At 43.0% G+C, this 12,500-nt stretch overlaps 1 protein-coding gene across 1 annotated transcript in view; it reads left to right on the top strand.

The window, feature by feature from the left end:
- LOC125047890 overlaps positions 1-2,068 on the top strand; it is a 2,469-nt gene extending 401 nt beyond the window's left edge. The window contains exon 2 of the mRNA XM_047646437.1: positions 1-2,068. This exon is cut by the window's left edge and continues 225 nt beyond it. Coding sequence (XP_047502393.1) covers positions 1-2,068 — 2,068 coding nt within the window.
- The last annotated feature ends 10,432 nt before the right edge of the window (positions 2,069-12,500 follow it).

Raw genomic sequence — 12,500 nt, forward strand, 5'->3', positions numbered from 1 at the left:
GCCTGAAGAAGTGTGGGCCATCAGTTTAGCCTCTTTATTGCAAGGTAAAGCCCTGGATATATATCACCAATTAACCCCTTCAGAAGCAAATAATTTTGAGCTGGTAAAATCAGCACTATTAAAGGGATTTGATTGCACTGCTGAGGGCTTTAGAACTAAATTTAGAAACTGCAAATTTTCTATGGGTGAGACTGCTAAACAATTAATAGCAAGAATGACAAAACTGTTTGAGAGGTGGACTGAGATGGCGGAATGTGAAAAAGAGTACGAGGTTTTAAAGGAACTGATCATAAGAGAGCAATTTCTATCCTCGTGTGACCGTAACCTGAGTTTATTCCTGAAAGAGCGATCTCTGAGAACCCTACAAGAGCTACAGGAGAATGCTGATCGCTTCCTCGAGGCCCACGGAAACCAAGGGACTCGAGCGACAACACACCAGTCGCAGGTATTCCGCCCTCCTCAGCCCTCCACGCCCAGCATCCCAACGCCGGAAAAAGGCGCAGTTTGGGGCCAGGTAACTTGCTTCATTTGTAATAAACGGGGACATAGGGCATGGGAATGTTATTTCAGGCCACCGAATGTCCGAGGAAAAACGAGCAAACCACAGCCGAGGAAGGAAGATACAGCCGCCCCTGTAAGCAGTGTTGTAGTTGCACCAGAAACTAATGGGAAATGGAATCGAGGAGAAGCAAAGGAGAGCGAAAGGAAAGCTGTAGATGGAGAGGAATTGTGTGGAGGAACTCTAGCCAAAGGTAAGGAGAAGTTGAAGACTGCCAGAGGAGAAGTTGAAGGAAGAAAAGTCGTAGTACTGAGGGACACGGGATGTTCAACAGTGTTGGTAAGGAGAAGTCTGGTTCCGTCGTCTAAGTTGACTGGTAAGGAAGTGGGAATAATGATGGCAAATTCAGAAATTTATTACTACCCTGAAGCAATGATTGATGTCAAGACCCCCTATTATGTTGGGAGGGTGAGTGCCGTGTGTCTACCACAGCCCCTGTATGACTTGATAATCGGGGAAATACCAGGAGCGACTACAGGTGAGGACGACGCACGACCGGAAACATGTGGTGTGATGACGAGAATGCAGACCAGATTAGAAAGTGACTGTAAAAGGAAGACGCCAGTGTTGAAGATAGCAGAGGTTACAAAAATGTTGAGCACAAATATAAAGAAGACTCAAGAGGAGGATAAAACTTTGGATGGAATTCGGATATACGCACAAAAAGGTAAAGTTTTTAAAAAGAAAAATAATGAAATATCTATATTTCTTATGAAAGGAGGATTGCTGTACAGACAGGTCACGACAGGCAAACGACAACGGGATCAACTTCTTGTTCCTCAAGCGTGTCGCCAAGCTATCCTTGAGCTGGCTCATTCAGGCATTATGGGAGGCCATTTGGGCACAAGCAAAACTAAAGATAGAATACTTGCACATTTCTTTTGGCCAGGTGTTACCGTCGCCGTTACTCGCTACTGCAGATCATGCGACGTGTGTCAACGGACGGTGGATAAGGGGAAAGTGAGCAAGATCAGACTGGGTGACATGCCGCTCATTGGTGAACCATTTTCCCGTATGGCCGTAGACCTGGTGGGGCCGCTTGAACCACGATCTTCAAATGGCTCTCGATACATCCTGACGGCAGTGGATTATGCTACGCGGTACCCCGAGGCCGTCGCCCTTCCAAGCATTGACACACCCACGGTGGCAGAGGCCTTAGTTACAATCTTCAGCAGGGTAGGTGTGCCTAGAGAGATTTTATCTGACAGGGGGACACAGTTTACCTCTGACGTAATGAAAGAAGTGTATCGCTTACTTTCTATTCAGTCTTTGACCACTACACCATACCATGCTATGTGCAATGGCCTCGTTGAAAAATTTAACGGGACACTAAAGAAAATGCTTAAAAGGATGTGTGTTGAGCAGCCCAAGGAATGGCACCGCTACTTGGCGCCCCTTTTGTTTGCCTACCGCCAAGTGCCCCAAGCCCTTCGAGCTGATATACGGACACACTGTGAGAGGACCGCTAACACTGCTGCGAGAATTATGGGACGGCAGTCCGGTGGATGATGAGGTAAAGTCTGCATATGAATATGTAATAAATCTACGAGAAAGGTTGGAAAATACATGTAGAATGGCTTTAACAGAATTAAAACAGGCACAGGAGGTAGCTCAGCATTATTACGACCGGAAAACCAAGGACAGAAATATTGTGGTTGGCGATGACGTCTTGCTGCTGTTGCCTACCAATGCCAACAAGCTGTTGTTCCAGTGGAAGGGACCATTCAGAGTCTTAGGCAGTCCTAACAAATGGAATAAGGTGGTTGATGTAAACGGGACTCCGAGAAAATATCACGTCAACATGTTGAAGCGTTACGTGTACCGCGAAGCCGAAAAGGAAATTGAGAAAACCGCCGCCGTCGCCGTGGTGGAATCCGACGATGTGCAAGGTAAATTAATTACAATTCCTAGTTATCACCAGCAGGAGACGTGGAAAGACGTACATTGCAACATGCACTTGCCAGAAGCTCAGCAGGAAGATTTAAAGGAAATTTTACGCAAGTATGAAACTGTGTTGACGGATGTTCCAGGTAAAACTAACATGACTGAATACAAAATTGAGGTGACGGTGCCCGACACTATCAGAGTAAAACCTTATCCTATTCCTTACAGTTTAGAGGATGTGGTGAGAGAAGAGCTCTCGCATATGAAGCAACTTGGCATTATTGAAGCATCGGACTCCTCGTTCTCGACTCCTATCTTAGTTGTGCCTAAAAAAGACGGGAAACATCGGCTTTGTCTAGATTTCAGAAGACTTAATAAAATAGTTAAATATGATGCAGAGCCGATGAGTGATCCAGAATCCATATTTTGCAGGCAGCGTCATAGCAGATATTTTTCAAAGATCGATCTGACAAAAGGGTACTGGCAAATACCTCTGGAAAAAGATTCTCGAAAGTTTACCGCTTTTTCTACCCCTGCAGGTTTGTTTGAATTTACCGTCTTGCCATTCGGCCTAGTTAATGCCCCTGCAGCATTCAACAGACTTATGCGAAGTATATTTGGCAACATGGAAGGAGTGGAAACTTTCCTGGACGATATCCTGATACATGCAACTTCGTGGGAGCAACATTGCACTATACTAGAGCAAGTGCTGAATAAACTCAGCAACGCAAATTTAACGGCGCGACCAACAAAGTGTGAGCTAGCAAGTTAGGTCATTCCTCGGGCTGTCTGGATACTACCGCCGCTACATCGAGAACTACGCAAGCATCGCCGCGCCGCTGACGGAGCTGGTTAAGAAGAGCGCCCCGTCCAAAGTCACGTGGCGAGAAGAGCACCAGCGCGCATTCGACAGGTTAAAATATGCGCTGACAGATAAACCTATCCTTAAACTTCCAGACATTAATAACCCTTTCATCCTCAGAACAGACGCTTCAGAAGTGGGTTTGGGAGCTGTGCTTTTACAGGAAGATGCTGGCGAGAAACTCCCCGTGGCGTATGCCAGCCGAAAACTGTCTAACACGGAGCAAAAATAGTCGGTGATCGAACGAGAGTGTCTGGCGGTGGTGTGGGCAACCAAGAAATTCTACAAATTCCTGTACGGTCGCGAGTTCTACCTCGAAACGGACCACCAACCTCTCATTTACCTGGATACAGCAAAGTCGGTAAACGGTCGCTTGATGAGGTGGGCGCTGGCTCTACAAGAATACAGGATGATAATTCGTTATATTCGCGGTAGTGAAAATGTTGGTGCAGATTTCTTAAGCAGAAATCCTAGTGTTAAGTATTAATGGAACCTAATGTTAAGTGTTAAGTGTTAAAAGAAACTAAATTTCTTTTATTTAAATGGGGAGGCATTGTCACGTATTGACAATATATTAATCATAATACGTATAAGTTTTATAAATTAAACAAACAAACTTAACGTACCATATGAAAACAATGGTAAACTTATGGTGATGGGTACTTAGGTCCGGCAAACAAGCCTAAACAAGAATAAAAAAACGTGGACAAGCGTGACGTCACAGCCAAGGAGGACTAAGTTGCGCGGGAAGCAGCCGAGGTGGTGAGGTGGCGAAGGTGCTGACGGCAGACGGGTGGTGAGCTTCACTTGCTCCACACTACCCATACAAGGGCAGACCCAACCCTGACTGAAAAGGTTCCTGTACCTCAGCAGCGGAATATTTGATATGCCCAATATTAAAGAAATAGCCAAAATAAAAAGATAGTTCTTCTATTAATGCTTTTGACTTGTGCTCCCAAAATTCCCATAAAGGCATAAGGTCGTCTCTTAAACAGAGCAAGAACTCGAGACATAACAGTGTTGTTACTTTTGTTATCATTATTACTGTTATAATCATAATCAATACTTTTATTATTATTATTGCCATTTTTATCATTACACTCATATGTACTATGATTACTGCAATTACTATAATTTGCATTATTATTATTATCATCATGTTAAGAATATAATGATCATTATCATTGCCATTTTAGTAGTCGTAATAGAATTTATTAGTATTTTCATTACTTATGGTTTTATTATTAGCCTTATCATTACTATCATTATATAATTTTCATCATTATAGTTAATTTTACATCATAAGTCTGCTTGTACTTAGTCTGACCGTCCATCCGAATTTCTTTCCTCTTAGTATGTTATATTTATATTTCACGCTTGAAATCATATTCCTTATGACTGCGTACTTGAAGCCATTTCATTGTGGAGTAAAATGGGGTGATAATGGAAGAGTGAGGGGGCAGATATAGAGCATAAGCTGGGAGGGAGGCGTGAATACAAGGGAGTTTTGGAGTGAAAAGAGCTGGCAGATCGAGAAAGGAAAAGGGAGAGGGAGAGGAGAACGTAAAGATAGCGGGGAGGTGAAAGTTACTGTAGAAGAGGGAGGGTGAAAGGGGAAGAGATGAGTACCTCTTCTTGTTCTTTGTTTCGTGGAATCCCCATGAGAGAGAGAGAGAGAGAGAGGGAGAGAGAGAGAGAGAGTGAGAGAGAGAGAGAGAGAGAGAGAGAGAGAGAGAGAGAGAGAGAGAGAGAGAGAGAATGAGAGAGATAGAGAATGAGAGAGAGAGAGAATGAGAGAGAGATAGATAGAGAGAGAGAGAGAGAGAGAGAGAGAGAGAGAGAGAGAGAGAGAGAGAGAGAGAGAGAGAGAGAGAGAGAAAGAAAGAAAGAGAGAGAATGAGAAATTGAGAATGAGAGAGAGAGAGAGAGAGAGAGAGAGAGAGAGAGAGAGAGAGAGAGAGAGAGGGGGGGGGGGGGAGAGAGAGAGAGAGAAAGAGAGAGAGAAAGAGAGAGAGAGAGAGCGAGAGAGAGAGAGAGAGAGAGAGAGAATAGAGAGAGAGAATGAGATAGATTGATAGATGGAGAGAGAATGAGATATATAGATAGAGAGAGAGTGAGAAATTGAGAAAGAGAGAGGATGAGAGAGAGAGAGAGAGAGAGAGAATGAGAAAGAGAATGAGAGAGAGAGAGAGAGAGAGAGAGAGGGATAGAGAGAATGAGTGAGAGAGAGTGAGAATGAGAGAGTGAGAATGAGAGAGAGAGAGGGAGAGAGAGAGAGAGAGACAGAGAGAAAGAATGAGAAAATGAGAATGAGAGAGAGAGAGAATGAGAGAATGAGAATGAGAGAGAGAGAGAGGCTGAAAGTTCATGACTATGCAAATCAGTCAAGGGATATTCCTCATCTTCTACCACCTTCAACATTTCCTCTATCCTTGTTTGTAATGCAAGAAGGGAAATGAAAGACTTAGGCAAGAAACCCTCTTTTGTTTTCTCCTTTTTTTTCTTCTTGAGTTAATGGTGATTAGTTTTGCCTTAAGTGTAAAGTCTGTAATGAGGCTATAAAGTTTGTTTAATGATGCACGTGTAAATAAAGTGAAGATTACGCGAGTCAGATAATAACGATTATGGAGAAGATATTTTAGATAACAAAGCAAACACCGCGGTTTTTCACATCAGGACAATCACTAACACACAAACTAAATCAACGCATCAACAAACAATCATAAACACCCCCACCCTAACAGAGATTTCGAAGTCAAAAAAAAAAAAGAAAAAAAAAGAAAAACTCTTAAACCATTCATGACTAGTATCAACGTCTTGAAGAAACGCACGTTTTAATTACCTAATTAACAGACACTACCTCTTTCTCTGGCCTTTTTTTCTTCGAGTATTAGGAGGTGCTCGAGCCTTCTTCTTCCTTAAACCTGTGTTACAGTCAAGGAGCTCATTAGCCTCGGATGATGAGGGAGGTATTTTGCTCTTTTGACGTTATTATCGTCACTATTATAGTCTTGTTTGCGCGCCGGTGTGAGAAGGGGGCGGTGAGGGGAGAGAGACAGGGGGGGGGAGAGGGGGGTGAAGAGAGAGAGAGGTGGGGAGAGGGAAGAGAGAAAGAGGGGGAGATGGGGAGAGGGAGATGGAGATAGAGAGAGAGGGGGTGGGGGATGAGAGAGAGTGGGGAGATGGGGAGAAGGGGATGGCGAGAGAGAGAGAGCGGGGGAGGAGAGAGAGAGATAGGAAGAGGGAGGGGAGAGAGGGGGGGGGGTTGATAGACAGAGAGAGAAAGGAGAAAGAGGGGGAGAGAAGGAGAGGAAGGGAGAGGGGAGATAGAGGGGGTTAGAAAGAGAGGGGGAGAGGAAGCGAATCGAAGAAGAGGAGAAAGAGAATGAGGGAAACATTGAAAGAGTGAGAAAAATACAGAGAAAGTGGGGAGGGGGAGAAGAGATTAGGTAGAGTGAGAGGGGGGAAGTTAGAGAAAAAGGGAGATAAGCAAAAGTAAAGAAAGTGAGGGAGAGAAAAAGAGTGTGGGAAAGCAAAGAAAACAGAGAAAAGAAATCTGATAAAAAGGGGATAGAGAAGTAGAGGGCGAGCGGACAGAAGAAAATTGGGGAGAGAGAGAGAGGGAGAAAAGATGCAGAGAATGGAGGAGAAAATAAAAGTTGGAAAGGAAAGTACCGAGAGTATAAAAATAATTGAGTTATAATAAGATAAATAAGGAAGAGAGAGAAAAAGGGAAAGTGTAGGGAAGAAAAAAAAAAAAAAACGAGAGATGTAAATGAGGAACTAGAAAACAAGTAAAAAATTAAGAAATGGGGAGTAAGGGAAATAAAGCGAAAATAAGAGAAGAATAGACACTGGAAAAGAGAGAAGAAAAAGGAAGGATTAAAGAAAGGGGAAGCTAGAAAAAAGGAGGAGCGAAATATAAAAAAAAAAGGAAGAGACAGAAAGATAAAGGAGTAAGAATCAAACAAGGGAAGTGACAGAGAGTGGAGAGTATGACAGGGAGAAACACGGATAAACAGGGCAAGAGAGAGAGAGAGAGAGAGAGAGAGAGAGAGAGAGAGAGAGAGAGAGAGAGAGAGAGAGAGAGAGAGAGAGAGAGAGAGAGAGAAATGGATAGAGAGACAGAAGGAGAGAAAGGAGGAGGGAGACAAATAAAGATAAATAATGTAATAAAAAGAGAAAGGAATAACGAAGATTAAAAAGAGACAAAAAGAAAATGATGGTAAAAAACAAAAATGGATAAGAAAATAAGACATAAGTAAACAGCAAGTCAGGAGAGAGAGAATGAAAGAGGAGAAGAAAGAGAAAGATGAAGATGAGACGAAGGAGGCAAAAGGATGAAAAGGCGAGACGAAAGAGGAAATAAAAAGGAAATATAAACTATTAGATACAGAGAAGGAGAAACCCAGAAGTGAAGAAGAGGAGAGAAATGGCACAGAGAAGAGAATGAAAGAGGAGGATGAGAGTAAAAAGGAGAGGAGGAATAAAGGAAATGAGAAACAAAAGAAATTCCAGGATAGAGAAGGACAGCAAGAGCAATGAGAAGACAAAGAAGGAGAGAACGAGAGATAGAAAGCGAAGAAGAGGAAGAAGAAATGTAGAAAACGAAAAGGAGAATTAAAGATAAAGAAGACGGAGAGGAAGAAGAAAGATTTAAAAAAATAGAATAAGGAAAAAGAGGAGAAAGAGGTTAGGATGATCGGAGAGGTAAAAAGAAGAGGAGAGGAAGAAGAAAGATTAGAAAAAGTAGAAAAAGAAAAGAAGGAGAGAGGGAGAGGGGGAGAAGAAGATAAAGAAGGAAGAGATGGAGAGGAAGAAAAAAACAGAAAAAAATAGAAAAGAAAAGGAGACGAAGGATGAGGGACAGATAAGTTGAAAGAGAAGAAGAAAAAAAGGAGAGAAAGAGAAAGAAAGAGGAAACGAGGGGAAGACGGAGGAAAGGAAAACGAGGAAATAGAAAATGAAGGAAGAGAAGAAAAATAGAAGAGAATGAGTGTAAGAAGAATGAGAAGAAGACGAAGAGGAAACAAAAAAAAAAACAATTGGATAAGAATAATAACAGTAAGATGCAGGGAGAATCAGAGAAAAGAGAATAATAATAAGGAAGGAAGAGAAAAAGAAAATAGCTGGAGATTATGAGGGATAGAAGAGGAGGAGGAAGAGAAAGAACAGGATGAGAAAAGAGAATATGAGAACGAAGGAGAAACACAGAGGAGGAAGGAGGAGAAAAGAGACGGAAAACAGAAAACGAAGAAGAAAATAGAAGGAGAGAGAGAGATGGAGGAAGAAAGGAAGAAGAAAGAATAGAAGGCGATAACGAAGGAAAAAAAAGAAAGGCGGGAGAAGAAGAAAGGAAAAAAGCACACGAGAACAAAGGGAAGAAGAAGAAGAAGAAGGAAGAGACAGAGAGAACGAAGGAGAATCAGAGAAAGGGAAACGAAAAGCAAATAACCAAGGAGAAGAAACAGACGAAGAGAGAAAAAAATAGGATCAAACCAAGAAGAAGACGAGGGAGGAGGAAGAGGGAGATTGAAGAGAAAGCAATAATCCAAGACGAGTGGAATAATTTTCTCGTTCGGTCAGTACAGAAGAGAAAAGACGTCCTGTTTTGGTAATGTTTGAGGGACTGTTATCCGTACGTGTCTCCGAGGACGTACGTACATATGCCCTTGGTGTGTATAACTGGGTGTGTTCTCCTTTTTTGTTTGTGTGTGCTTTTGCGTGTGATTTTGCGTGTGGATGCGACTGTGGAAGGTTTGTTTATGTTTTCTCATTCTTATTTTTTTTCGCTATCTTGTCTTTGACTTTATATCTCAGTTTGTTAGTTTGTTTATTTGTGTTGTTTTTTTTCTCGTCTGTCTGTCTGTTTGTCTCTCTCGCGTGCTCTCTCTCTCTCTCTTCGCTGTTCCCTCTACTTTCTTTCTCACTCTCTTTTTCCCTTTCTCTCTCTTCCTTGTTTCCTCTACCTTCTCTCTCTCTCTCTCTCTCTCTCTCTCTCTCTCTCTCTGTATCTCTCTCTCTCTCTCTGTATCTCTCTCTCTCTCTCTCTTTCTCTCTCTCTCTCTCTCTCTCTGTATCTCTCTCTCTGTCTCTCTATCTATCTATTTATCCATCTTCTTCTTCTTCTCCTTCTCTCATTCCCTCCGTCTCTCTTTCTTCCCTTCCGTAATCACAATCAGCAAATCGGTCCAGGTCATAAACTCCCTGGCCTCATGGGAAGATAGCCTCTTCTCCCCTCGCCTTTCCCTCTCCTCTCCTCCGTCCCATTCCCCTCTTCTCCCTTTCCATTCTCCTCTCTCCCTTTCCCTTCTCCTCTCTCCTCCCCCTTTCCCCTCTCTCTTTCTTTTACCTTCTCGACGTTCCACTCTCCTCTCCCATTCCTTTATCCTATCCCCTTCTTCAATCTCACCTCCTCTTTTCCTTCTCCCTCTCTTTATCTTCCCACATTCTCTCTCCATATCCCCTCTCCCTTTTCACAGTTGTCTTCCTTTTCCTCTCTCCTTTCCTTCTTCCCTTTTCCCTTTTCCGCTGTGTAAGATACTTCCTCTCCCTCTCCTTTACCCTATCCCATCTACTCTCCTCCCCGTTTCCCTTTCTCCCTCTCGACTTACTTTCTTCCCCTCCTTTTCCTCTCCCCTCTCCTCCTTCCCTTTTCCCCCTTCCCCTCTCCCCCTTTGTAAGATACTTCCCCTCCCTCTCCTTTACCCTATCCCACCTACCATCCTCCCCGTTCCCCCTCTCCCCCTTCCCCTTTCTCCCTCTCCATTTACTTTCTTCCCCTCCTTTTACTCTCCTTCTCCTCCTTCCCTTTTCCCCCTTTCCCTCTCCCCCTTTTGTAAGATACTTCCTCTCCCTATCCTTTACCCTATCTCACCTACCCTTCTCCCCGTTTCCCCTCTTCCCCTTCCCCTTTCTCCCTCTCCCCTTCCTTTCTTCCCTTCTCTTCACATCCCCCCCCTCGCAACATACCTGTTCCTCCCCTACCCTTCTTATCACTTCCACCTCCTATCCCCTCTTCCCTTCTCATCTCCCCTCTCCCCTCTTCCCCTTCCCCCTCTTCCCTTCTCATCTCCCCTCTCTCCCTTCCCCCTTCCCCCTTCCCCTTCGCAACATAACTTGAGATCCTGCGATTTTCCACATGACTAACGATGGCAGTGATCTAGTTCCCGGGCTTTATCTTCAACATGGCTCCGGATAAAGTCTTTTGCATATCTGGCACATAAACAAAAGAACATCGAGTACAGACGAGGATAGATAGAGAGGACGATAAAGAAGAAAGGAGATGGGGTGGAGGGAGGACTGAGAGAATGACAAGGGGTATGGAGAGGAAAATTGATAATGAGAAGGAAGAGTGATAGAATTGGAGAGACACGTCCTACATTTTTTCAAGTGACATATTACAGGTCTGTGTATATATCGCAATTGATATCGTATGTTCCTGCATATTGGTATTCATACCTGAAGGATCGCAAAGGACAGTGCTAGTTTGGTGTCTATTCCAGTAATCAGAGATGCTAAACATTATACATATGCGAAACTGTATATATGGATGATTGATGATTCGGTTTTACGTCAAGGGGGCCCTTTGCCAGAACGGTGCCTTTAGATCTTGTATAGTGGTGGCCGTTGCCCCGAGTGGATGCCCTTAATCTCAGACCATTGGTGCCGGATTCGAACACGCGCGCGCTGGGTGACCGACATTCATTGTTTACCAGCAGCTTGCGTTACCACTGCACCAAGGTAGCCGCCAATAGTATATATATGAATAATGTATAAATCTATCTATATATCTATCTATATCTATATATACTCATACATACACATAAATAAATAGACACACACACACTGTAGATTAATTGTACAGTTGCTCTCACTTTGCTGACACTTGTTTTTTTTTGCACCTATATGCACTGTATCTCTCCGGTTACAAAAAGGAAAAAAAAAAAAAAAAAAAAAAAAAAGTGAATGGTAAAAATGGAAGGACTATTCACTATCAAAGTGTTCCATATGACATCATTCACTGGGAAGAAAATAATGAGTTACAGTGTGTGTGTGAGAGTATTTGTGGATGGATTGTGTTAACCTTATGTCAATATAATTCTTTGATGAGTGTTTTTTGTTGCGTGTAGGCTAAAAAAAAAAAAAAAAAAAAAAAAAAAAAATCCTTATAGGAATATTCATCTCAACTTTGCTTTATGACGGAATATCGTTAACATTTATTTAGATTATACAGATTTGCATTTTAACTAAAAAAATCCAGAAGTGAATAGTTTAACGTAAACAATGACACTAAGAATAAAAGACAATATAAAGATTAAGAAATAAATAACACTAACAACAGCAATGTCCAAACAAGCAATAAAACAAAAAAACTCAACAATCGCAACATTTAACAAGGTGATTAAGATCCAGCCATGCCCTAGAAGTGAGGCCTCATTATAGGTGAAGCCAAAACATTACCTTGGGATAACGATGTGATTAACATTCCCCTTTTAACGCCCCTTAACCCACTCCCTGCGAGGCACCTTCAGTGTCTCTCGGGGACCTCTGGCGACACTCGAGGACTAACGAGCTCGTATGGGGAGGTTATGGGGAGAGGGGAGAGGGGAGAGGGGAGAGGGGAGAGGGGAGAGGGGAGGGGGAGAGGGGAGAGGGGAGAGGGGAGGTAAAGGGACAGAGGAGGGAAGCAGAAAGGTGAGTGACAGACCGAGAGAGAGAGAGAGAAAGGGGGGGGGGGGATATATATATATATATATATATATAGAGAGAGAGAGAGAGAGAGAGATAGATTGATAGATAGATAGACACATAGAGAGACAGAAAAAGAGAGAGAGAGAGAGAGAGAGAGAGAGAGAGAGAGAGAGAGAGAGAGAGAGAGAGAGAGAGAGAGAGAGAGAGAGAGAGAGAGAAGGGGAGAGATAGATAGACAGAAATAAATAGATAGACAGATAAATGGATAGATAGATAGAGAGAAAGGCATACAAACAGGTAGGAAGCAGACAGATAGGCAGACAGACGCACAGAAAGAGAAAAGGTGTGAGAAGGAATAGGAAGCAGGAGGGGGGGGGGGGGGGGGGTAGGAGAGTAATAATTTGGTGACACAGACCTGTTATCCTGTGCTAAGGGGGATGGTGCCATTTACAAAGGCTATCGTATGCGTATGTGTATGTTAGCTTGAACATGTTTGAAAAA

The sequence above is a fragment of the Penaeus chinensis genome, chromosome 42 (assembly GCF_019202785.1).
Source record: "Penaeus chinensis breed Huanghai No. 1 chromosome 42, ASM1920278v2, whole genome shotgun sequence".
NCBI lineage: Eukaryota > Metazoa > Arthropoda > Malacostraca > Decapoda > Penaeidae > Penaeus > Penaeus chinensis.